At 35.8% G+C, this 26,198-nt stretch overlaps 2 protein-coding genes across 4 annotated transcripts in view; one reads left to right on the top strand and one right to left on the bottom strand.

Annotated features, from left to right (window-relative positions):
- Positions 1-12,770, top strand: part of slc12a4 (solute carrier family 12 member 4) — a 29,448-nt gene extending 16,678 nt beyond the window's left edge. The window contains exons 7-24 of one of the 3 annotated variants that reach the window (XM_024295729.2): positions 1,186-1,427; positions 1,810-2,024; positions 2,557-2,721; positions 2,900-2,998; positions 3,106-3,163; positions 3,278-3,452; positions 3,890-4,008; positions 4,524-4,622; positions 4,732-4,851; positions 4,994-5,098; positions 6,286-6,454; positions 7,783-7,978; positions 8,111-8,280; positions 8,366-8,497; positions 8,854-8,961; positions 9,043-9,227; positions 9,309-9,442; positions 9,541-12,770. In XM_024295729.2, coding sequence (XP_024151497.2) covers positions 1,186-1,427; positions 1,810-2,024; positions 2,557-2,721; positions 2,900-2,998; positions 3,106-3,163; positions 3,278-3,452; positions 3,890-4,008; positions 4,524-4,622; positions 4,732-4,851; positions 4,994-5,098; positions 6,286-6,454; positions 7,783-7,978; positions 8,111-8,280; positions 8,366-8,497; positions 8,854-8,961; positions 9,043-9,227; positions 9,309-9,442; positions 9,541-9,632 — 2,583 coding nt within the window. In that variant the 3' untranslated portion in view covers positions 9,633-12,770. Of the gene's footprint in view, positions 1-1,185; positions 1,428-1,809; positions 2,025-2,556; positions 2,722-2,899; positions 2,999-3,105; positions 3,164-3,277; positions 3,453-3,889; positions 4,009-4,523; positions 4,623-4,731; positions 4,852-4,993; positions 5,099-6,285; positions 6,455-7,782; positions 7,979-8,110; positions 8,285-8,365; positions 8,498-8,853; positions 8,962-9,042; positions 9,228-9,308; positions 9,443-9,540 lie in introns of those variants that run through there. The other 2 variants (XM_036211244.1, XR_004947576.1) reach the window with 2 other exon arrangements.
- Positions 12,771-13,304: 534 nt separating this feature from the next.
- Positions 13,305-25,777, bottom strand: dpep2 (dipeptidase 2). Its single transcript, XM_024295770.2, has 11 exons — positions 25,464-25,777; positions 25,056-25,209; positions 24,844-24,970; positions 24,593-24,722; positions 24,250-24,400; positions 24,029-24,098; positions 22,181-22,357; positions 16,383-16,467; positions 16,198-16,273; positions 13,879-14,014; positions 13,305-13,548 (listed from the first exon to the last, which is right to left on the bottom strand). The coding sequence occupies exons 2-11, from the start codon at positions 25,178-25,180 to the stop codon at positions 13,348-13,350; spliced, it is 1,278 nt and encodes a 425-aa protein (XP_024151538.1). The 5' UTR covers positions 25,181-25,209; positions 25,464-25,777; the 3' UTR covers positions 13,305-13,347.
- Between the last annotated feature and the right edge of the window lie 421 nt (positions 25,778-26,198).

The raw sequence follows: 26,198 nt of genomic DNA, 5'->3' as shown, positions 1-26,198 counted from the left end.
GGAGTTGTTACCAAGTTTAGCATTCAATTGCCTTGATTTGATTATGATTATCACTGCAGAACTTGGCAGGTTATTGACTTGTTGGCACTTTAGAAGTTTGAATACATTTCTAGCAGTAGAAAAGCTCTTTGGAAGAATGCTGTGGTTGTTCATTAAGAAAAGAGAGTGGAGTGAAGTATCGCAAAAGGAATGGTCTCATTGATCTTAAGAGGATCTTTGCTGTTGGAACTCTGAGTTTAAAAAGGCTGGAAAAGCCTTTTTTGTGTATCTTATCAGCAGCAACATCAATAATTCTCATGTTTTGTTTGCTGCTTTGAAAGCTACCGATTTCCCCAACTCAATTAGCTGCTCATTTCTTATCTCAACGCGAGTTCAATGAGCTTGCATCCCTTTTCAACTGAAATATGCAATCAATGAGAACAGCCGTAATGACCATCCATCATCAATAAGGCAACCAGTCCTCAGTGAAAGAAAAAAGTAAAAAGTTTAGAATTAACTCAAAAAAGTGCTAAAACACTCGAGGGCATGGTATTCTGAATAACCACTTAAACTTGCTTTTTGGACACTTTTCAAATCAATTTCTTTAAATATGTTTTAAACGATGTACAGTTGATTTTTTAACAATTACTTAAATCTGCAGTTGTTAAACACACTAAAACATGCCATTGAACTTAGATTTTCACTGACTGTTAAAGTACACACCCTAAAATTAGTTTTTTTTCTATTGCCTTTGTTTAAAATATTGCACTCTTACAGTAAATACATGTATTTTTAAAATGTTAATGTTGTATTTTCTTTTATTTTTTTATTTTTATTTAAATTTGATAAAACTTTTGCATTACTTTTGTACTGAAATTGTGTACTATTTCAAGAAAATTGCCTAACTTTTATCTTCTTTTTAGGGGAATCTAATGTCAGATCTGGAATAACCCACTTTTTTCAGAGAAAATATTGGATTTAAAATATATGCATTTGTAATAAGAAAAGACAAAAACATCCTGAAACAAAACAATGTTGGATACCTTGGCAAATAAAAGGTTACAATGTACCCTCATTTTCAACTAATACATTAATTAATAAAATCACAAGATGCACACTCTTTTATGCTCTTTCATCAACTGTGATGCGAGTTATGAATGGACTGCAAATGCATTAACCTACTTGCTCTGATTATCTTCCTTTTAGAAATATCTGGTCCCTCAGGCGGCCATCTTTCATGCTACAGATCCCCTCCGCAGTGACAGCGCCCTGCTGAACAACATGCGGGTCTACGGCTCCCTGTGCCTCAGCCTGATGGCGGTGGTAGTTTTTGTAGGAGTCAAATATGTCAACAAGCTGGCTTCTCTTTTTCTGGCCTGTGTCATCATCTCAATTGTCTCCATCTATGCTGGCGCAATTAAATCCATGACTCATCCACCAGAATTTCCGTAAGTAGCTTCATTCATTAAAAAAAATTAACAAAACATTTGTCGTCTCAATGATGATTTATAATGGTTTAGCTTTTTACTGAAAAATGTGAAAGCCCCTGTCACACTGTTCTGTGTTATTGTTCTCTCTTTTATGTTTCTTAGGCCATGCTCTTTTAATTCTATCTCCCATCTGCAACTAATTAGCAGCCCTCGGGATGATTTCAACTTGTTTTGAAGCTGTAAATCATTCTGAGACAGTCAGTGACAATTTGTGGAAACAGCCAAAAAACAAATATAGGCCCCAGTAATAAATAAGAGCTGTATCATTATGATTATGATGACGTTAATGGAGGTGCTAATGGTAACTGAGACAGTAATAACTTGGCCATTATTTCCGCAGGATCTGCATGTTGGGTAACAGGACTCTGAAGCTTGATGGCTTCGATGTGTGCGCTAAAACAGTAATGAGTGGGAACATTACAGCGCCCAGCCAGCTGTGGAACAGATTCTGCCTGCCAGGGAACATGAGCAGCACTCATTGTGATGACTACTTTCTCCACAACAATGTGACAGAGATTCAGGGCATTCCTGGACTAGGAAGTGGAATTATCAGTGGTAAGGATGGCTAAGACTCTAAAAAAGGGAGATTGCATTTATGTTGTTTAGTAAAAATACACTTTTCTGATTATTAAGGAAACATTTCAAGTAATTCAATAATCAAACGGAGATTTCTAAAGATGTAGAAAATGAACTTTCACACAATTATGAATTTAATGTTTGTCTGTTTCTTGCAAAGTGGATTACTGTGTCTTGCTAACCTATGTTCATGTTATTGAAAGTATCAATTTCCTACCTAACTTTTTTTTATGTTTCCAAATTTTTGTTTATCTGCTAAAATCATTCAACAAAGGAAATATTTCACAAACATTATAAGACTTTACTTAACATTTCTGTCAGAAAAGCCCTCATATTAGTAGATAAAATGCTGTATTCTGTATTGGGATTATAAATCTAGCTAATTCAGCCAATCTTAAACAATTATTATTACAATGAATGAAACAAAAATAGCACAATTGCACTTATTTTACAAAAACATACATTTTTGGGAAAAAAAACTTACTTTTATAATATTTATTTTGCATGACAGATAACATGTGGGGCAACTACCTGCAGAAAGGGGAGATTTTGGAGAAGGCGGGGCTTCAGTCGGTGGATGCACACAGTGCCATCGAGAACTTTGTCAACTATGTTTCGGTGGACATCACCACATCCTTCACTCTTCTAGTGGGAATCTTCTTTCCATCTGCCACAGGTAATGTAGCTTAACCTTAAAGATACTGGGGGGAACATTTTAATTTATCATTTTCACATCCTAGTAAGTGTTGGATAAATGATTCTCCAAAACAGCCACCAGGAGGCATTGTGTCTCTTTTTTTCTCTCCCTCTTACTGCTGCGTGTTTTTGATTTGCATGCTTCCTTGTTTCTGCAGGCATCATGGCAGGCTCCAACAGATCCGGGGATCTCAGAGATGCTCAAAAGTCCATTCCTGTTGGTACTATCTTAGCTATTACGACTACTACAATTGTTTGTATCCTCTCAACTAGCTTCTCCTTTAAATGTTTTTTTCCTTTAAGATTAATATGAATTTAAATGCCCATTTGTGCCATCTTAAAGTCCTTAAACTATTGTGTTTAGATTTAAGTTCTGTAGTTCTGTTTGGTTCCTGCATTGAAGGAGTTGTTCTGAGGGACAAGTAAGTCAATGCGTTGCACATTTTACCCTAATTTGGGGGTTTTCAGCAAAAAATAATGGGAGGGGAAGATAAATTGGTCATAAATTAAAGTTCAGATTTACCCATTGCTTACAGATTTGGAGACGCTGTCAAGAAGAACCTTGTAGTGGGGACACTCTCCTGGCCATCTCCCTGGGTTATTGTCATTGGATCCTTCTTCTCCACTGTTGGAGCGGGCCTGCAGTCCCTCACTGGAGCCCCCAGACTTTTACAGGCTATTGCCAAGGACAACATCATTCCATTTCTTAGAGTGAGGGACCTGAAATCTTCATCTTTCAAAAAAAAAAAAAATAATAATAATAATAATTATAGACTTAGTACTTTCATAAGAAACCTTGGATACTTGCCAAAAGATGAACTATTCATTGTTAGTCACACCAAGATTATTTGGCTTTACTAAATGTACAAGAAGGTCAAATCACAGAGCGAAAATGGCTTAAATGTTTACAACTTAATGCATAATTGCTGCCTTCTTGGAAGCAAACATTTTTTGTTTATTTTCATTTAAATATAAAGAAATGAAAACCCATAAAGTGTGTGTCATGGCAGATCTGCTGTACTGGATTAAGACTTACACCAGAAGAATTAGGAAAATATTTTAACTTCAATAATACACATTCTTAGAACTATAAGCACAGTGGTATGCCTTTAAAGATCTTGAAATGTTTTTTTTTCTTTTTCTGATAGGTCTTTGGTCATGGAAAGTCCAATGGAGAACCAACATGGGCATTGCTGCTAACTGGTCTCATAGCTGAGCTGGGGATACTTATTGCCTCTTTGGACATGGTAGCTCCCATCCTTTCCATGTAAGCGTATTTGATATCCCACAGAAAATGTGTATCAATATTATTGTTGCACAACCCCCTGCTTTTACTGCATCACACAAGCAGATTTTGACACGTCGGGACCCCGTTTAAACAGAGTCATAGGGGCTCTTTACTTCCTTTTTTTCTCCATTTTTAAAAACCTGCATGAGTTAAAAGACCTGCAGCTGTAGGGGAGATAAGAAATCTGAGAGCAGAGCATCTATCTGCAGATATACAATGTGTCACAACATTTTACCCTTAAGGCACTATTGTTTATTTAGAAAAACTGGGTAAACACTAATGATAAATATTGGAAAGGGGCCTCATTTTATTTAATTGTCCTCTAATAGTCTTAAACAAACAACAACATAAAAACCTAATGAAGTATTTGGATGTCTACATACAGGTACTCTAAATAGTTCTATCGTGCCAATGTTAAACACCTGCACCAGTTTTGTCTGTTCTATCCTGCAAAACAATCTACAAGTTGTTGTTTCTATTTACTTTTTCAACAGGTTCTTCCTGATGTGCTATCTTTTTGTAAACTTAGCCTGTGCAGTTCAGACTCTTCTACGAACACCCAACTGGAGGCCAAGGTTCAAGTATTACCACTGGTGGGTGAAGTTGAGACACTGTTTGCACATGTTTGCATCTTGTATTCCTCTGATACATTTCTTCATCCTTTTTTCCATTTGGCGGTATGATTTTGTTTGTTTCCCACAGGGCTCTGTCATTTCTCGGCATGAGCATGTGTCTGGCACTCATGTTTATATCCTCCTGGTACTATGCTATTGTAGCCATGGGCATCGCAGGGATGATCTACAAGTACATTGAATATCAGGGGTATGTATGAAGTCGATGTCACAGTATCTTAATATTTCCTTTCTGGAAGTGTTCCTCTGACCTGCTTGTCTTTATAGTAAAGCTTCTAAAGAGTGATCTCTCCTCTTATCTTTTCCTATATTTTATTCACTAATATAATTAGAGCAGAGAAGGAATGGGGGGACGGTATAAGAGGACTATCCCTTAGTGCTGCGCGTTATGCTCTACTGAGACTTGAAGCCGGTCCCCCACACACCAAGAACTGGAGGTACAACCACAACAGCAGAAGACACCGTCTCGTCACAAAAACATCAGTTACACAAACACAAAGATATTTCAAGCAAAGGATACCAAGTAAATGTAATAAAAAGAAAAACCTTAGCTTTTAGGGAGATGTACAGTTCCGTTTTTCATTTTCAAACCAATCTTTAGACTTTTCATGACCTGTGATCTCTTCCATATGCCATGTGCTGCTGAGATAAGCAACCAGTCTGTCTTGCAGTAAATATCCTCACATCTGGATTCAGTTATGCAGAAACATGCAGCCTTCCCTCTCTGTTACCCAATAACCTATAAAACAGTCACATTATTATGTTAACACATTTTTTTCAGTCAATGCTAAATGTTTAAAAGTACAATTTGCCTTTGAGGAATGTTAAAATATAAATCTAATATGACTGGTTGAAACAAATGGGCAAATGAAAAAAAAATGTTAAAAGTGAATCTGGTTAAAGAATGGGACCAGCTCAGTGGCCTTGTGGTAGAGTGTCCACCCTGAGAAGGTCATACCACTCTAAAAATGGGACCCAGGGCCTCCCTGCTTGACACACAGCATTAAGGGGTTGGATTGGGGGTTAAACCACCAAATGGTTCCCGATTGTGGCTGTGTCTGCAGCTCTCCACTCCCCAAGGGGATGGGTCAAACGTGGAGAACAACACTCACAAACCTAGGTCTATGACAACTAATGGGATTTTATCTTAATATTATAGATAGATGCAATTTGTTGAATTGATAATGCAGAAGTTATAGTGTAAAAAAAATGTAAATAAATGTCTGGGGCACATGTGGGAGTTAAATAACACCAAAAGTATGCGTTCCAGCAAGTTAGAATGCAACACAATACTACCACAGAGTTTAGTCTGTCTGTCTTCAACAAACCTCCACTTCACAGGAAGTTATGTTTTAAATGCAGAGGAAATAGCAGATGAAGCACTTTGATAAGAAAACAGAAAAATGACTCAGCAGTTATTGCTGACTTTGAGAGAGAAGATGTGTAGATATACGAAGAAGATCATTTTTTTCAGGGACGTAGAGGCAAAAGAGAAAATAGTGAAAATATTTAAAGGTTTTGCATGTCAGGCTGTTACTTTTTGAAGGAGTGAACATTCAAATATTATGAATAAACTGAATTTCTTCAATTCAATTTGTCTGACATTGATCATTCTGCCCCACAGACCTCAGTTGTTAGTGCTGCTGAAGCTCGATGAAGACCTTCATGTGAAATACCCCCGGATGCTGACTTTTGCCTCCCAGCTGAAGGCAGGAAAAGGTCTGACCATTGTTGGCTCCGTTATTAAGGGTAACTTCCTGGACAGCTTTGGGGAAATGCAGGCAGCTGAACAGGTAAATTCTAGAGAGCAACACATAACGTGCACCATTGTTCTCTGTTCCACAGCTTTGCTGACTGTGCTGAAGTTGATTGTAGCACTTTTTGTAACTTCATTGAGACATTCATTTTTCTTTACTAGAGCTCATTATTATGGTTATATTGTAAATATCTTATATAGTGCCTAATCTATAACCACCAGGGGCTATGTGGGGTTCAGTGGCTTGGGCGCTTTAGCCTGAGCGGTCCGGTCTGATATTTTTAGCGTTTCTAATGTGAAATGGAAACAGTTCCGACCCGTACCTCTTGATGGCCCTCATCTGTTGTAGGGTGGTTGACCTAACAGTACTGTAATGGGAGTATTAAGTAAATAAAACAGGGCAGGTCATTGAGGTCAGATTAGAAAGTATTTGAGGCTTTAAGAGTTTTCTATAGACTATTTCTTTGAGAATTAAAAATAAAATAAACACATCTGTCATGATTAACTTGAGTTGACAACTCTCTATTGACTATAGTAAAAGTGTTAATACCTCTTAATTAAAAACAAACAATTTCATAGTAATAATAATAATATAAAAAATGCTACTTTCTCTGCCAAACTCATTATATTATTGAGTTTTTCTTGTGTTGGTGCTGTTTCCTTTTGATTACATACTTTTTATTGATTTTTGCTCTCTTTACAGTACACACACACCCTTCCCACACAAATATACCCAACACAACTACATGTTAGCATATCAGTAAACTATACTATGCATACATACGTTGACAAATATAAATAATGATAATTATATATATAGAATTGAGCTAATAGTAAAGATGTAGTTGGCAAAACAAATAAAGAAAACAAATTATAGTCATCCCCTTTTTTTGTTTTTACCTTTTCCTCATTTACTATCCTACTCTCCTCCAATAGCCGGAACACAAGACCCCCTTTACTGTAAAACTGATGCAGTTTGGACAGCTATTGTTATTCTTTACAGATTTTTCATTTAAAAATATGTATCCTGAGTTAGATTTCATCAAACTCTACAACCTTATCCCTCACAATAAGGAATATGTTAATTTTTCCAGGGTCACTGGCTAGTGGTTGGCCTCTGGATGTTCCTCCAGTTCAGAGCTATGACCCATTTAGCCTGTAGCGGAGAGAAATCTATTAGTTTATGTTTTTTTTTTTTATGTCTAAATCTTTTGGATACATATGGAAAATACATAGTTTGGGATCTAAGGGATAACACTTGGATATCAATTGGAGGAGTTCTGACCAGAATATCTTCAGCTTTTCACAATCCCACGAACAGTTATTGGTGATGTTTTAATGTTTAGTCTCTTTTAATAATTCCAGGCTATTAAGAATATGATGGAGATCGAGCGAGTCAAAGGTTTCTGCCAAGTTGTGGTGGCAGCGAAGGTGCGGGAGGGCATCGTTCACCTGATCCAGTCCTGCGGTCTGGGGGGGATGAAGCACAACACTGTGGTGATGGGCTGGCCTTACGGCTGGAGACAGAGCGAAGACCCTCGAGCCTGGAAGACTTTTATTAGTAGGACTCATTTTGTATTATTCGGCCTCCAACGTAATAGTTGAACACCCAAATAAGGGATGATGCAACTCTGCGCTGCCCCAGTTGAATCATTTTTTTAGCTTTTGTACTTTCATTTATTTTTTTTCCTAGACACAGTCCGCTGCACCACAGCTGCACATCTGGCTCTGATGGTGCCCAAAAATGTGTCCTTCTACCCGAGCAACCACGAACGCTTCACAGATGGCAACATCGATGTGTGGTGGATTGTACACGATGGAGGGATGCTAATGCTGTTGCCTTTCCTGCTCAAACAGCACAAAGTCAGTAAGAAAATCTTGTTCTAAAAGAGACTGCTCACAGGACATTTATAGTGCAGAAAAAAAACACAAGTATGTTTTATTTTAGGTCTGGAGGAAATGCAAAATGCGCATCTTCACAGTAGCCCAGATGGACGACAACAGCATCCAGATGAAGAAAGACCTGGCCACGTTTCTCTACCAGCTGAGAATAGAAGCGGAGGTGGAGGTTGTTGAAATGGTGAGAGCCAATCTCGCTCAATAGATCTTTTATTTAAAGGAAATTAAATGTTAAGTAGCTTGTCTTGGCAATTATTGAGGAAACATGAATCATGTTTGCTGGATAATCAAAAGTAAAACCTGATGTTCTTGCTGCTGCAGCATGAAAGACACTCTCTCCGCTCCGGGCAAGATTCTAGATGCATCAGCGCCTCAGCATGAAAAACATGAAACTATAGCTGAACATGAAAAAGAAAGAAAAAGTTTGAGCACAGAAGCTCCAACAGGAAAAATGTTTAAACGTTTTACATGCATTGAGTAAACAGGTTTGATTTGGATTTGATATTTACATAAAACATTTGTTCAATGGAATTTCAGGATGACAGCGATATTTCTGCATACACGTACGAGCGAACATTAATGATGGAGCAGAGGTCCCAGATGTTGAAGCAAATGAGGCTCTCCAGTGCAGAAAGACAGAGAGAGGTATGCTCTGAGTCATCTTCATCTTCTTCATCTATTATAAGCACAGACTATATGTTTTTGACATTCGGATGACACATGCAGGCCCAGCTGGTTAAAGACAGACACTCTCTGGTGCGGATGGGCAGCCTCTACTCAGACGAGGAAGAGGAGGTCGACGTTCCCTTAGAGAAGGTTCACATGACGTGGACCAGAGAGAAGTGTGAGGCTGAGAGGAGAAACAGGAACAATGCTCCAGAGAATTTCCGAGAACTCATGAGCCTCAAACCGTGAGGAAAATTCTCTTTGAGTACAATTAGAAATACATTCAATTTCTTCCTAGGAACAATCTAATGCTTGCTGCTTCACAGGGATCAGTCAAACGTGCGAAGAATGCATACGGCGGTGAAGCTGAATGAAGTAATTGTCAACAAATCCCATGATGCTCGATTAGTGCTGCTCAACATGCCTGGACCTCCTCGGAACGCTGACGGAGATGAAAACTGTATCTTTTCCCTATGTAAATCAGCACATGTGACTGCAGTGGATGTGAAGCGTGTGAGACTTTGAGTTTTAGTTCCTCTTTAACTATCTGCTAACTAGATATGGAGTTTTTGGAAGTGTTGACTGAAGGCTTGGAGAGAGTGCTGCTGGTGAGAGGAGGAGGGCGGGAGGTCATCACCATCTATTCGTGAGGAGCTGCGGCGTGGGAAGCGGCATCAGGACACAGTCCGTTTTCAGAACAGCAACCAATAGCTGCTTTGCATTTCAGTAGTTCTACTGAGATGCATTTATTTTAAACTTTATGCAAACTAATGACTCTAAAAGATATGATACAGAAATGTAAAAGAAAAAAAAGTGTGTAAAAATGTGTCCATTTAGCAATTTGGCTACAGTAAATGTGTAACATAATTTGCTACAGACGGAGGGAAAAATAGCTATATTTTTGTACAAAAATTATTATAATACAAAAAAGTGTTCCATTTGCACCTTTGGATTCAGAAAAGGACTTTTTATGTTGGCTTTCACCAAAAGTTTGATTTCTTGTGCACATTAAAAACAATCCAGAAGCAATATACAAACAAGTTTAGTAAAAGATACATTTATAAGTACTTTGGATGAGCTTCTTTTAAATATATAGGTCAAATTGTTATAAAAAAAATCTATGATTTTTTTACGTGAATGTCTGGTTGTACCACACTGGTTTGATGTTAAGACATGTTTTATGAATATAGCCTGAGGGAATTGGATGGTGGTAAAGTTTTATTTTATTGCATGCTGTTATTATGTGTTGAATAACCTAAACATCTGTTTGACATTGACTCATAAACCAAGTGTAGTATTATTTAATTTGATAATAATCTTTGTATTGTTTCACACTTGATCAATGTAGCATTAATATACAAAACTACAGTTACAAACTACATTCATATACAGAGGAGCGTAAAAGATTTGAGGAAATGTAGATAAAATACACTATAAAAAGTGAAACATTGGATCAATTAACAAAACCTCTAATTTATTACATCTAAAAATATTAGTTTTTTATCATATTCAATTTTTAAGTTGAGCAAACCATCAAAGTTGATGAAAAGTAATTATTTAAAATGTAACAAACTTTTGTTAAATGATCCAATGTTTCACTTTTTACAGTGTAGATTATCACTTCTTTTCCGGTTTTTATCTACTTTTTATAAAATCTCTGAATACAGAGGAAGGCATTTCAGTCTGCAATTACCCTCATTTAAATCTAAAAATAGGCTTGCCTCACCAGCTTGAGACATTACAGGCTTTTTATGAGTAAATAGATCCTATAATCAGAGTAAATTATGAACAGATGTTGAGAGGCTTCCTGCAAACATTTGAAAACCCGACAAAGTTAACCAAAGGAAAACATTTTTCTGAAGTTTGTGCCCGTTTGGCATGCACCTTCAAAATGACCAAAAGTTCTGTGTTTACATTGGCAAAATGTAATACTACTAAGGAATGGAAATAAACAAAGATGTATTTGTGATACAAAGAAGTGGATGAAATGGTTCATAGTCTTTTTTGCGGTTAGACTATCTGGTGGGATAAGCTCGGACCATAGATGGATACGGCCAGTTGAGGGCCAGTCGGTAATATAGTATTAGTCCAGGTGGCGGAGGGCCATCAAAACCGCCGATAGAGTGGAGATATAAACGTCCATGAATTTAAAAGCAAAAATATAAATGTGGCTTTTGGTTAGCTAGTGGTTGAGTGAGTGACGCACAAACCCGGTCATAGTGAGGTAGATCTTCCTTGTTGAAATTGTGCCAAACCTTCACAAATACAGGAAGGAGGAAAGCAATTTCTGCCCCTCAGTTATAATTCTGATTTGATGTAAAAAACATGCAAATGGAGCCCAGAATGACAACAAAAAAAACTTGTGAAGATGCTACCTGAAACCAGTATCGCCATCTAAATAGTGGGTTCTGAGTTTGGAGCTTTAAGTAAAGGATGAAAATTGAAAAAAAAAAAAAAAAAACATAATATAAATAAAGTTTAGCATGAAATACAACAGGGGTTTATACTTAATAAACCCCTGTTGTGACGGTAAAATCTGTCCAACACTAGAGGCTCTCAGCTTGCATCTGTTTGCTCAGCTGGACAAGTTAAATAAAAAAAAAAATACTTTTAATGAGAATGATGATAAATTTAGCATTGAGCTGTTTGGTCATTGTTACCTTAAAACAATAATCTCTTTCACAATTATCACTTTAAAAAATGGAAAATTGAATAAAATTTCTCCCACAATGTTTTTTAGTGTGTGAGAAAATCAGCATTTTTTTTTTACTAACTAATTTAGTTTGACCTCAGTCTAGCTTAAATGAGAGTTGTTGGTTGAGTAAAACGAAACAACTGAGGTAGAATGTGAACACTGCAGACCGTTTTCCAGACAATAAGCAAACAACGAAACTAAATTGAGCAAATTAGACTTTCATTTTGTGGCTTTCCGGTTGCATTTTCAGTACAGTGCATTTGAAAGTGAGAGATGTGTCTGCTGTATGTCAGGGAATTTAAATTCTCTCTGATGAAAACAAGTTGGAGCAGGTTTAACATGCAATCTTTTATTTGAATTGCAATATGAATAAACCTGAACTTAAGGAAGGCGGTAAAGCAAAAGTTTGATTAGTTGAGCATTGAAATCTCCAACATCTGGTCGGTAATATTTCAAAATCTCTCTGAAAATATTTATTTCTTTTTCCTGCATTTTAGGCAGGCGTTCCAACATCTTAGTTGTAAATAACTATGTTTTCTGTGATGAGAAAATTATGGAGAGTAAATTAGTTTGTTTTTAGTGCATAATGTTTGGGGTGGAGTTACTGTTTATTAACCCTGAAATCAAACTGGCTTAAAAAAAATCTACTTACACAATTTAGGACATTTTTTAAGAGACACAGAGACTGCATTTAAAAATCTTGAAATTTGTTTTCAACTTTATTTTTTGCAAGTTAATTTTAAGTGTTATTTTTATTTATTGCCTTTCTTATGGCTGCCTTTTTTAATTTCTTTGATACTTAGTATCTCGACTGTTTAAAACAGCATGTTTGTTGTGTTTTTTATGTTTTTTTTTCTGACAAAGTAGCAACTTAAGAATTGTTTGCTAGTGCTAAGACTTTGATATCATGAGTAAAAGAAAATCTGTAGAAATGAGAGAATTGTGTTTTTAATTTCTGTATCAAAAATGTTTTTGGGCTCTGATTTGTACAAAGCAGGAACCCATTTTTTGTATGTTTTTTAAATGTATTATTGTAAATGTTAAAAAAAAGAAAGTTCCAGACAAGATGCCTATAATGAAATAAAAAAAAAAAGAAAAACCCAAGTGTTTGAAATTGATGCAAAAGTATTTTAAAAGGTCATTAAAAACAGAAGACTCATATTAACTAGCCATTTACTTACATTTTGAGGACTAATAGTGTACTATGCTGATGATTTGGATTAATTAATACTTGTGTGTACAGAAGAAAACTTAATAAAGGCAAAAACACAAACTCATTACTTACGGTTTTACCATAAAACAAATTGAATTCAAAGATACAAACTCAATCTACTTTTTTAAAGTTTTATTTTATTTATTAGTGTTAACACATTCCTTGTTGAACATTTATATCAAGATTATGCAGCAAATTCAGAAACTAAAAAACACTTAAATGTAAAAATATACATATATATTGTGCGGCACTTTGTGAAATGATACAATAACATATAAAAAGGACATTAAATGGAGTATAGACAAGTGATTCTGAAATATTTCAGATTTAGGATTAAAGCTTTTTATCTTCATTACTGATTTAATAAAATAGTTATTAAAAAATATCTTCATAATTTTTTTTTCCTTTGTTTAATTTTTTTTTATAAAATATATATCTAAGCTGTCATTCTTGATGTTTATTTATTCATAAAAAGGCTATAAAGGACTAAAAGTGAGGAGATGAGAGGCAAACTAGGAACAATGAATCTTGCTCCAGACGTGGAGCTCCGGACCACTGGAATAATTGGGTTTTCGAGGTCTAGTCTGCAGGAATTGTGAATTTCTTTGGGGGGAATCTGCTCTTCACTGGGCGTCTGTTTGGTGCTGCTGTCACGAACCTAAAGGGAGAAACATGAATGAAAAGAGATAATGGGGCATAATACAGAACATTTTTTTAAAAAGATGGTTCCTTTAAATACAATGAATGAGAATACATTCGGGTACAATGAGCTCAGTGCAATCGTAATAATAATAATGAAAAAAGATTGACATAAAAATAATTGGAAATCAAGTTAATACTCAGAAGTTTTAAAAGTGTTCTCGTGGAAACAAAAACTGTTTAGGCACATTTATCAAGAAATAAACTCATACTGCCAAAATTGTTCATCTATTAACTTTTAGAGCAAATAACTTAGTGGTGTCAAAGTGACTTATTTTTACAAACTCACATTCTCAACCTCCTTGAACACTCGCAGGAAGTTTTCTCGGAGGACACCAGACAGATCCTCTTTAGACCAGTTCCTCTTCAGGAGTTCTTCGATTAGGGCAGGATACTTGGACACATCCTTCAGACCCTGAGGAAAGCTGGGATTCAAAGCAGAATGATCATGAAATGAATTCTCAAATCTTTCATTTAAAAATATCACTATCTTCCAATTAAGTAGCTTTGTAATAGTGCAAGAACATTGTAAAATAAATGCCTTTAGAAGTGTTTTCACGAAGGTAGTCTGTTTTAAGAATAATTATTTTGCAAAATAATTAATTTTGCTTATGAATTCTCGTTGAATAAAGTTTAAAAAAGGGATGCATGTTATTTGCACAGATTTAATTGTGCTTCTGTAAAAAACCCATATTAAAGTTGAACTCTTTTTGTTATTGCATCAGCAATAATACAGTTCACCTACAATCCAATTGTAAAAAAAAATATTAAAAAAGAAAAGTAAAATATCTTTAGATATTAAAATTAGACAAATTACAGAAACTTCTTATTATCTGCTGTGTTTTGAACATGTCTTTATCAATAACAAGTAAAGCATAGACTGCTGGAGTAATTTGCAATTATGTCCAATTTACAACATTAAGACCATATTATATTATACACTAGATTATTTGTATTTGCATGTTTTTAATTTGGATTTGTTGGTTCATGACTCACCTGCAACCTCAGGTGTAGCTCTCAGTTAGCTTTGTGAAGACCGTGACAGGGAGGAGGAACACAATTTTTAAACTGCAAATCCTCATAACTTCTGTTCGAATAAAATACTTCTTTTTTTAACAAAAGAAAAATCAGAAAGTATTTTTGCCAGTGCAATGTGGAACCCACCCTACAAGAGCCACTGTGGCAGCAACAAAGTCAATCAACAAATAATTTATCTAACAATTTGTTTTAATATAAATTACAGGCATAAATAGACAATTCCTTTTCTGAGGTTTAAGTTAAAGCCTTTTATATTCCTTAAATTAAGACTTAAATCATAGTTTACAGATATGAGTCTAATTTCTCAAATTGGTGATCTACTCTGTTCTCATAAATAAAAATATATTCTTAAAATGCAAATTGTATAACAATTACCTGAACTTGATTTAAAGTCCCACTCTGATCATATTTTGATAAATTTTAAAAGTGTTTCCAGTGCCCTTTTAATTAAGATTATATAGTTTTTAGGCAAAAAACAACAGAAAAAAAGTTTGGATATACAGTAGCTTCTGCAGAGAAGCTGTATAGTTTATTAGAAATTCTCCTCCGAGTTGTAGGAAGGACAGTTGTTGCAGATTAAACTTCAACATCACTACTACAAGCTTGTTTGACTGCATTTTTTTGTCTACTCCTGATTCACACTGATTTGAATAAACAAATGCTATTTATTAAGCTTATTTGTATTTATGCATAACCTCCATAATCAAAAAAGGCCACAAGAAGAACATATTAAAAACACTTTAAGATTTCATGGTATTAAATTTATTTGTAGGCAGGTATAAATATGTGAAGTGAACAGTGCCCTTGTTGCATCGCATTGCAAATGAACCAATCCAAACAATGTTTTCTAAAGAATGAGATAACTCCTAAAATACAGCAGAAAAGAGATAAGGAGAGGCCGTGACTCTTGGCACACCTTTGTAATAGAAAACATCATCATTTTAAAATAAAAGAAAAAGGCTTTTAAATATATCTTTAGTAATAAACCTGTAAAGTTAACTTTAAAATAATAAGCCATGTGTGATTTCTGTGAAGACTCATTGATCCAGCATGGTTTCATAGCAGGAATAGTTTTTAATAAGTCATCTGGAATTAGTTTTTTCTCAATTTCTTTCTCTTTTTTGAGAAAGTGAGTTAGATAGGCGGTGAAATATATTTAATATGAAAGAACAAAGTCCACATGAGGTTAAAAATAAAATGCGTTCTGGTATGAGCCATGTAAAGCAATGTAATAGTGCTTCCCTTTGGTATTTTAAACTTAACCCGTCTGACCTTTTTTTTCAAGTTCTCACTTCTCACTTTTTTTGACACAGTTTGACAAACTGGAACCTTACAAGTTTTTGAAATAAAAATAAACTAATCAGACTTGTCCTGATGTATTTTGACTTAATCCTAGACAGTTTTGTCAAATTAGCCTTGTGTCCTGTATGATGAAGTAAAATACAAGATGCTTTTACAACATCAAAAGTGCTGAACTAAGTGTTAAAGAAATATCATCATAAAGCAGCTAATTAAAGTCAGATTAAGAAAACTATCTCCATATCTGTAAGGTAAAAAGAGCTTTTCTTACCTATCAGCACCATCAAAGTCTCCTCCTATTCCTATCGATTTAGCTCCAATGATCTTCCTTATGTGGTCAAAGTGGTCTGTCAGGGAGGTGAAACAACACATTGAATCAATTTAATACATTAATTAGTTATCATTGATTGGATTTTTTTAGGTGTCAAACTAAATTGTTAAAGACAAATGCCTTACCAGCAACATCGGAGATGTTAGCTTCTTTACCACAGGAGATGAACTTGCTGTACAGATTCACCATAATTAATCCATTCTTCTTTTTCTAAAACAGAACATCTGCATTAACACATTAAACAAGACATATGCTTTCTTAACTTAAAAAAATCTAGAACAGCTCGGGTGATTCATCGGCCTACTCCTGTGTACTCTACTTCTTTAGGGTGACGCCTTTGATTGCATCACTAAATGTATTTCTTCAACTTTTTGTCCTCAGTCAAGGTCAACAGCAGCACTTTAGAGATTATTAGATGATAAATGTTTATCTCTCTTGAGGCGTTTCATGGTTTGCCAGAATTTCTTCAAGGCTGGCCAATAGTCCTTCTCCATGGTCTTCCAGAACTCCTCCCAGATCTGAGTTTGGAACTCTACAGCTGGCCACACTGCAAGCAGCTTGGACTGCCAACTGCCTTAGGGGTCCCACAAGCCAATTAGACTTGAAATAGCTGCTTCCTCAGTTAAAAGCCTTCCTTAATGTACTTCTGGTAACCATTAACGGGTTTGTAGATTGGCCCCCAGACAGGAACCACAGACCTAACTGTCACATCATTAAACAGCTGCATTGATAACAGAGGAGGAAATTATTGTCTATTCTGACTCAATGTCTCCACCCTACCTCAACATTCTCTTGAATGTGGGAGTTAACGGTGTTTCTTATAATAGGCACAACTTTCCCAATAGACTCTTGCAATATGTCTGGGCTTGCCAATTCTGCCAGGGTTCCTCCTTCATCAGCAAATTCAGTTCACCAGGAGCTGTTTCAAGCTTTGCCTCTCTCTTTACCATGTGACCAAGACCCACAGCCAATGGTCACATGACACAACTATGAAGTTGATCATTTAATGCCTTTCTTTGGGTGACAAGATGGACTAAAGGACACCTTTGTGCTCAACCATGGTGTTCATTATGGCCAAAGTGGGACAGTCCAGTTACAAAACATTGCTAGGGTTTAGTACTGGGAGGCTGTCCACCCATACAGAATCTTCTAGGTATTACTGTCATTATAAGTTTGACTATCTAATTAACCATAGTCTAGTATGGGAGACCTTACAAAAGGAATTCTCCCCAGACAGCATAGCCCCTAAAAACATTAAAGCTGTCATACCCCGCCTGTACGAGAAGTGGCCCTTGAAGGGGAGGTTATCTGTAACCTTGAATCAGAAGATAAGTCAATGGTTGCATTTTAGGATACAAACACTTTGATCTTGATGTTTCTTTGAAACACACTGTATTATTAACTCCATCCTCAGGTCAATAATGGCAAGTGCTTCACACAACATCAGCAACATTACTGTAAGATCAAACGGTCAGACCCTATCATGCAAGCACACATGTATGACAGAATGGTTTGGCATGCACTGCTGCAGGCAAAAAGGCTGTAAAGAGTGCAGTAAAGAAAGAACAGGCTGCCTCTTGCTTCTTATTGAGAAGCTGTACAGTCTACTATAGAAATTACTATTAGTAACTTACTCTATAAGAATGCGTTTTTTATGCTTTATGTGTTTCTTTAATTTAAATATAAATCCATGTATCATATGACATTTAGTCTCTTAAGACCTGCCGTCCACATGCCTTGACATCTCATTGTGGGTTATATTACCATAGTAGTTAACTATGCTTAACATTGGCCCTGTGGCTACATGTGTAGAGGGTTAGTTTAAATATTAGCTTGCATTTTAAGAGGTTAAAAAGGCTTCTGTTCTATTATTTAGGGTAACTTTAGTCTTGAAGTTATAGTCTCCCACTCTCCGAGCAGACACTCTCCCATTCATCCACATAAATGATTTTGGGTGTATTTAAAGTCCCACAACAATGGTATTTTTTTTTTTACATTTTAAAATTGTTCCTAGTAGTCATATAATTATGATTATGCAGTTTTTTTGCCCAAATCAAAAAGCTTGTGATCTTTTTAAAACATTTTTTCTGCAGAGTGGCAGGAGTTCATCACAAATGTTCCTCTGGGTTGTGGGCGAGACTGTCGGTGTGAAAGTTAGCTCCACTAGTAGTCCTTTGTTTACAGTCTCTCCCACTATGGCTTATAGCAGGGGTGTCCAAAGCCAGGCCTCGAGGGCCGGCCAACAGCTGGTTTTCCAGAAATTCTGTTTCATCTGCTACCGATTACCTGGATCAGGTGTGTTTAGTCAATAAGGAGCTTCAATGGACGGTTGGTTGGAAAACAGGTAGGCCTTGGCTTATAGTATAGCACCTCACAACCCAAGGCTAACATTAGCATAGCAAAAAAAATAAAAATGCAGCCATACAGTTTTGATCCAGATTCCACCTCAGACAATGAAAATTATGACTTAAACTGATCTGTTTGTCTGCAAGTGGATGCATCAGAATTGTAGTGAAGAAAGGAGACTTTGCCCCACCCATGTCAGCTGCTGCGTCACAAACCCGAGCTTTTTCAAACATCTGGTTTCTATCTGTTCCTTATCCAACCCAATTTGAATAAAGAAATACTCAGAAACACAATTATAATCCCAAGTAATTTTAAACATATCTTCTATTATGAGAAAGATGTATAAAGAACATGTTAAAAACGACAAAAACACAAACTTCATTGGAGTGGGTCTTTAAACTAATACATTCAAGTGTCAGGGTTACAAATACCCTTTCATATTTCTCGCTTCTACTAACTTGTTGGTTTCCTTGTTTGTGTCTAGTTTGTATATGTCTCATTTCCATTTTCTGACTTCCTATGACTTAATATTCTATTTTTAGAACAATGCTAAATGTCTGTCTGTCATACCATGGTTCTGATGAAAAAGCCAGGTGGACAGAATCTTATTTACCATCATATTTTCCTTCATGTTTCCAAGTTTAGTTTCAAATGTGTGTATGATCTTATATTTCTTCTGCTGTCATTTTGTAAATGTTTTTTACTTTCAGAAAGATTAAAAGTATTTCCCATTTTATTTGATAGGATATGTGTTCCACGGGTTTCTGCTGATACTACATTAGCATTTATTTATTGTGCTTTCTTTTTTGCAACATAAGGCATAATTTCTTAAAAAAAAACATTTACTGCTTAACTTATAAATTTAAAGTCTTGCTCAGTGAGCCAAAATAAAAGTTTAAAATTAAAAATAGTTTTATTCCTCTTCTTTTCAAGTAAAATCATATAGATTTTCCTTTACTTGCTTCCTGCTCTCGCAAACTTATTAAACCATTTTCCAGATGAACTTTTCTTGAATGAACTTGTATCCATAATGACGTGTTTACATGTGTTGCAACAACGGGGAAATTAACTAACTGATTATATCAGAAAACTACGTCAGCCAAAGGGCAGTCATTAAATTGTTATAAAACATGATGATAACTTCTCTTCCATTCCTCGTTGTTACTGCAAATAATGTGCTTACATGTAAGACTATATAAAGTCTACATATTGTACTGAATAAATCATCTTCACTTCAATCTTAATGATCTTCCTGCTCCACCACAATAGATATCCATTTATTTCTATAGCATATTTATAGTGCCTAAAGGTTGCACAACAAAAAGAAACAATAAAACCATTATATACCATTAAATACATGAATAGTGATGACCAAAACTAAAAGAAGTTTAAAGTTTAACCGTTTTAAAAGGCTACTAAAAAGTCGGTACTCCCTTTAAGTCACCCTATTCCTTAAACCTTTAAAGTATTCCTTTTATCTTTCAATTACACTTAAGAGGCATTTGTCATCACATTCACCATCCTCCTCATTAATACTCTTAACCTGCAGCACATTCTTCACATTTCTGCCTGTTTGTCTCACGATTCTGTAGAACTCCTCCTCTCCACTAGTATCCAAACTAGCATACAAGTTATTAAATGTTTTTTCCCACCTCTACTCTCATCTTCTGGTGGATTCTTCTGTTCTGATTTTTGCAGTCTTCGTTTTTAAGCTAAAAAAGCTTCAAATTCTTTTATTTTCTTGTTTCCAGATGACATACAAAGACATACCCTACCTTCCTCTCTCTTTCCTGCATACAATGACTGCAGCTGTCCAGTCTTTGTTATGCTGCCTGTTTGCACTTTACTCTACTACTTCAGAGAGACTAATCTGTTTCAGAGCATGACTTGTATATAAAATGTGTATCTGTGTGCCGCTGCTTTTATAAGTCACCCTTTTTCTTGCCTCCTCTGAAAACAACAATCTGATAAGAAAAAGTTAGATTTATCAAAATGTGGCATTTGTACCAGACTTCCGTTAAAACTTAATTGTGTTCTTATTTCTGATGACATTGGCAAATATGAAAGAAATCTGTGCTTGAATGGGTGGAGTTCACTCAAACGCTATTGTTTCAAAAGGGAAATCCTTAAAGAGGGGAAAATATGAAAATTCCTCAGATTCTGACTGCTTGCGGGTATTACTGTATGAACTTTTTCATCTCACAAATGTAGCATTTTGAGAGGTAAATTATTTTTTTCCATTGATTTGTTACAAAAATACCAACAAATTGTCCTGTTAAAGATATTTAAAGTTCCCCTCTGATGGAAATCATGTTTTTTGAGTTTTTAACATGTGTGTGTGGCATTTTTCTTATGAAGGAGAACAAATGTAATAAGAAAACATTTTGTTTTTGTATTTCCAAGTATTTCTCTTTTTAAATCACTGTCGATCAAACTGTCTTGGACAGACTCTGTTTGAATTAATGATCTTCTTTACATCAAAACAGCTCTGCTGCACATGCAGTAAACCCTCATCTGTTCCTATAGTGTCTAGTTCAGGTTCTGGAGAAGAGAAGATGGTATCTTCACATTGACTGCAGTCAAATGAGCCGCCGTTCGCATTTCTGTGGTCAAATCATCTGTCACTGGATTTTTTTTGTGTGAGTTTCACATAATCTTTACAGTAGCAGGACTGAGAACGCTGGAAAATCTCCACCAGACTCCACGGAGCTTCTTGATGTGACCACGGAAATGTGAACGGCGGCTCATTTGACAGCAGTTGGAAAGGATTGTAAATCAATGAAAGAGCATTTTGATGTTAGCTTTCATTATTTTATCAAGAACTCTGAGAAACCAATGATTGAATGTATTGATCACAGCAACACCAATAAACACTGGAGAATTAGCTAAAAGAGTCTTTGGTGAACTGGAAGGAGAAAGAATCAGGATTTTGGAGGAAGTTCTGTCTATGAAGATCTTCACTTCCTCGTCCAGCTGACATCCGGGTCAAAACCATAAGGCTGGACATTACTGATATTGCTTGACTTTTTTATGTAGCAGCGGTGAAGATTTATGCTAGCGAGACACAGATCTATGATAATCAGACAGGGGGGATCAGGGATGGAGCTCCTCAGCTCAGCTGAAAAAAGCCACGCCCCCTCAGAGGAGATTTTGGCTTCAGAGGAGGCTTCAGATCAATATAAAAAATGGTTTTTCAATACATTTAGGTTGTGGGATTTTGGTTATCATAATTAAAACACTTCTGGTAATGTTTTTTTTTTTTTTATTAAAAAAATGTCATGGGGGGGATAATATTTAATTAATTAATATTTTAATTAAAGATAGTGTTTAGAAATTGTGATTATGTCTGTTTTTGAAGTATGAAAGAATGCATGTTTATGGTTAAAATAAAGCTACAAATTAAAAACTCACAGATAAGATTTTTTTAATCAGTTTTACCATACGACTAAGTTGTTGGTTATTTTTTATTAAATGAAATATTTCACAAGTGCCCCACTATTAATTCTTAAAGGGACAAGTGAATAATTCACTCATATGTGCACAGCCACTGAATGACTGAGTAGTTTTGCTTTCTTACCAGCTCACGCAGCAGCCAGTCAGGTACGTTGCGTTTGTGATTACAAATGGAGTGGGAAGATGAATGACTGAAAATAACTGGTGCCCTGGAATGCTTCAGGGTGGCCGAGGCTGTTTCCCAAGAAGAATGGGAGAGATCCACTATCATACCCAATCTGTTCATCTCCTCCACTACCGCCTGAAAAAGATGTTTAAAAACAATTTGAGGAGGCATTTATGCATCACAGAGAAAGAGGAAGTCATCAAGCAACAGTAGATGTTTAGATGCACTGGCTTATAAACAGTCTCATGCAAAAATCTAACTAGGAAGTTCTCAATATCACAGCAGTGAAGACCAGCCTGATAGAGAAAGCAATACAAAGATCTGCTTATGCTGCTGAATAATGCTACTGTATGAAAAACTTTGCAAGTTTTATTGGGATGATTGTAGCTTCCGCTAAATATTCAGCAGCAGATTTCTATCTATTCACCACAAGGAAATAAGTCATGTTTAAAGGGTCTTTATCGTGTTTTTTTAAGCTTTCACAGTAAAATATATCCATATACATGATAACATATTGGCTTTGGCACACTAAAGAATGACTTTTTTTTTTCGAAATGTGTATTTTACAGCTATTTTTTTTATGTAAACATGCCTAAGATAGCACAAGGGTTAAATAAATCGTTTGACCAATCACCACTAGCTCAGCGGAGAAAGTGGGTTTGTGTTAGCCTGGGTGTGGTGCTGGCAGAGTAGATTCTCCCTGGAAGGGGCTGTTCCTCACTTATCTATGCCACATTAGCTAGGTTTTCATTAACTATAAAATTGCGCAAATTACATTTTCAATAATAAATTTGCCTAAAAGAAACACCTCAATTTAAAAAAAACTTGCGTGTATTGAAACATTTTTTTTGCGCTTAGAGGAGGTGGTTTATGGGGCGTATCGAGATGAAAAGTTTTCACAAAACTGCAATGGAAACACAAATAAATGTGCGTCTTAGTAGGAAGTGGCCACCCTGAGTCCTGCATAGCGGGCACCACAAGAGGTCCCACAGCTCAGTATAAGTTGTGCGTCAAATGGAATTCCACCAGAAAATCACCAACCAAGATTTCCTCATAATCGCTTCATCCATATAGCCGCGCTTTTGCACGTTTCAGCCTGAATAAGACGCAGACGTCTCCTTTGACAGACAGAAACTTCAATGGATCTTGTTGTGTTTTCAAACAGAAAGTAGGGTCCAGCTGATTAATCATTAGAATGGTTATTTGTTTTAATACTGCTGCTCATCTGCGACTGTCAATGGTTTAGCTGCACTGCACGGGCGCTTGCAACACTGCTGTGATGTCACCTAAATTCCGTTTAGTGAATCACATTAAATCAGTTTGTGTTCTCATCCATCACCATCATCATTTTTTAATGACTTATGGCGTGAGTTGGTTCGTGCTTATTAGCATAGTCATGATTTAATGGAAACTGTGTTGTTGTGAAATTGTGTTGTCACCACTTCTAGAACTTCAATGAAGTTTTGTGCATATGTGTAATGGAAACACAGCTATTACTCAGAAATGAGTGAATGGATCAAAATAGCCCTTAAGGGGTGTTTTTTTTTTTGGTGAGGAATTAAGATTATACACTTATAAGCTTAAAGTTGACACTATATAAAGCCCTTTAATTCCTATTTATTTCTGGATGATTTGCATAAAAATTCATTACATTAGCAACATTAAAAAAAGTGACTTTTAACAGCCCAAAGTGGAAGACGCATGCAATTTGCTCTAAAATGACTTGACACTTTCACCAACTAAATCTGAATAGAACATGACAAATAGCTGTTAATAGTAAATTGTTGACATTTAAGTAGAAGTTACCTTGCCAAACTGTGTTAGGCTGTTGTTCTCCCTTTGAAACACATTATATAAATCTGTGGCGGCTTCAGCCCTGCAAGGAAAAAAAACAATATCAACCTTTTAAAATGCAGAACATTTAATGAAACAAACTCTCATCAGATTGAATCATGGAATTAATGATCAAATTTAAGCCAAAATAGTAGTCATCTATAACGATTCGTTTACAAGGCGTCCTCATTTACCAGGGAGTGTTGCAGTTATGTGTGAGGGACATGGAGCGGACTCCAAGGTCATAAAACATCCGCAGGACTGCAAGGCTGCTGTCAATGGAGTGACCCCCCTCTATACTTATCAGACAGGCTATTTTATGTTTCATCGAAGAACTGATCAAGTCTGCAGGGGCAAAGAGAGAACCACAAACATCAGTACAGGAAAAGGTTTTAATTTAAACCAGCTATTAACAATTTCAGAGCTTTTCTGATACTCATTTACTACAGTTCATCACAAGCCACAATGACATAAATAAATTAAAAGAAAAAAAAGGAACTTGTTGTTTTATAATAAAGAAGCTGTGTCCTCTTGTACCATCATAACTCTTGACCAGTTCCAAGTCCTGGGCCTTATTGCACATGCGTTTCACCAGATCTATTTGTTCCAGAGTCAGCCTCACAGCATCTTTTCCTTGGGCTCCACACAGAACATAGACCGCAAACATCTGACAAAAGCAACAGGAACATTCATTGAGTTGTTTCCCTTTTCTTTTTTTCCACCCACTTAACCAAAACCGATGCATTCAAAGAAAGATGTCGTTTAAAATGCCACAAAATGTAAAGTACCTGTGTTTGCACATGTCCCGTTTTCAGACGAGAGATATCAGTGGCAGCTTCATTAATGTTATACAGGTCAACCCTGCTCAGATTGTTTCTATAGTGGATCGTGATCTTAAGAGGAAGATCATTATGACTAAAAAAAAAGAAGAAGAATTAATAAGAATTTTTCTCATTATTTTAGCACAAGTGAGAAGGGGGTTAAGTAAAATATAAATTACCCATCAATCAGAGGAGAGTCTTTCATCAGTTCCAGCGCTCTTTCCTTTTCAGATTTTGCAGATGTGAACAGAGGGATACTTGTTAGAAGGATCCAGAGACACATGACTGACCAACTGCTCAACATTTTATTCAATGGTTTCCTTGAAAGCAGAACTGAGAGAAACAGAGGAAAGAAGTCAACAAATGATAATGGAAAGCAAAAAGACAATCAATAAATACATTTAATATATATACACTTTGCAAACAGAGAAGCATTTCAAATCGAAATAACATATAAAGAGAAATAAAGAAAGAAAGGAAATAAGAAAAGCAGGCGGGTCCTTATTTCGATGGGAGCACGTGTTTTTTTTTTTTCTTTTTTAAATAAAAAACTCAAAACAGAGTTAACATTTTAAACATGAACTTACCAGGTCGGTCTGCTTCCCACCTTGTTGAGCAGCTGCAGTGTAAACTCTGCGAAGTTACCTTCCAGCGACGCTGACGTCTCGATACAATGACAACACAGCGCTGCGTTCAAGTGTGTCAGAAAAATCTGCATTATTTAGGTTCGCTTCAACACACACGTCAGGTTGTGTAGGTTTGGATTACAAAACGACTAAAAAGTGAAGGTAGTGTCCCCAGTGAGCACAAAGATTTGATTTGCAAAATGTTTAGTTTGTAAAAGCCGACCTGTTCAAAGGGAAATGTTGCCTTTTACGTGAGACATTAGAACGCATCTTGATCAAAATGATGGTGCTATCTGCTGGCCAAACTAAGTAATGAGCTGAAAAATAATACTACCCTGAGGTTTGATGTTTTAACTACATTTTGATTAAAAACAACTTTAATAATAGTAGAAAACTTTATTTTACTGAATGTTTTATTAGTGTTTTCCTTCAAGTTGCTTTAAACTTGTAATTCAATTCAGAGTAATAAAATGAGGGAAAACACATTTTTGAAACAAGAAAAGGGATAATTTCATTTAAGGAAAGATAATTAAAACAACAGCAAATTAGATTAAATACTTGAGCTTATTATTGTTTAGGAAACCAAAATCTTTCATTTTGCATATCATGTAAGCCTTTTGTGCATACCAGGAAACACCTTTCAAAAATCTTTTACTACAGCATAAGAGAGAAAAGTAAGAAAAAAAGGTTATTTTA

This window comes from Oryzias melastigma, linkage group LG3, assembly GCF_002922805.2.
Source record: "Oryzias melastigma strain HK-1 linkage group LG3, ASM292280v2, whole genome shotgun sequence".
In the NCBI taxonomy this organism is placed as follows: Eukaryota; Metazoa; Chordata; class Actinopteri; order Beloniformes; family Adrianichthyidae; genus Oryzias; species Oryzias melastigma.
This window is presented reverse-complemented; position numbering and strand designations above follow the sequence as displayed.

What these genes read in the sequence shown, in the direction of transcription:
- dpep2 (XM_024295770.2), bottom strand. Translation starts at nt 25,180, where the DNA reads ATGTTGAGCAGTTGGTCAGTCATGTGTCTCTGGATCCTTCTAACAAGT. An exon ending in GACTCTCCTCTGATTGATGG is followed by an intron (nt 24,971 to 25,055) that starts GTAATTTATATT and finishes CTTTTTTTTTAG; the next exon opens with TCATAATGATCTTCCTCTTA. An exon ending in TGTTCAAGGAGGTTGAGAAT is followed by an intron (nt 13,549 to 13,878) that starts GTGAGTTTGTAA and finishes TTCTCCCTTTAG; the next exon opens with GTTCGTGACAGCAGCACCAA.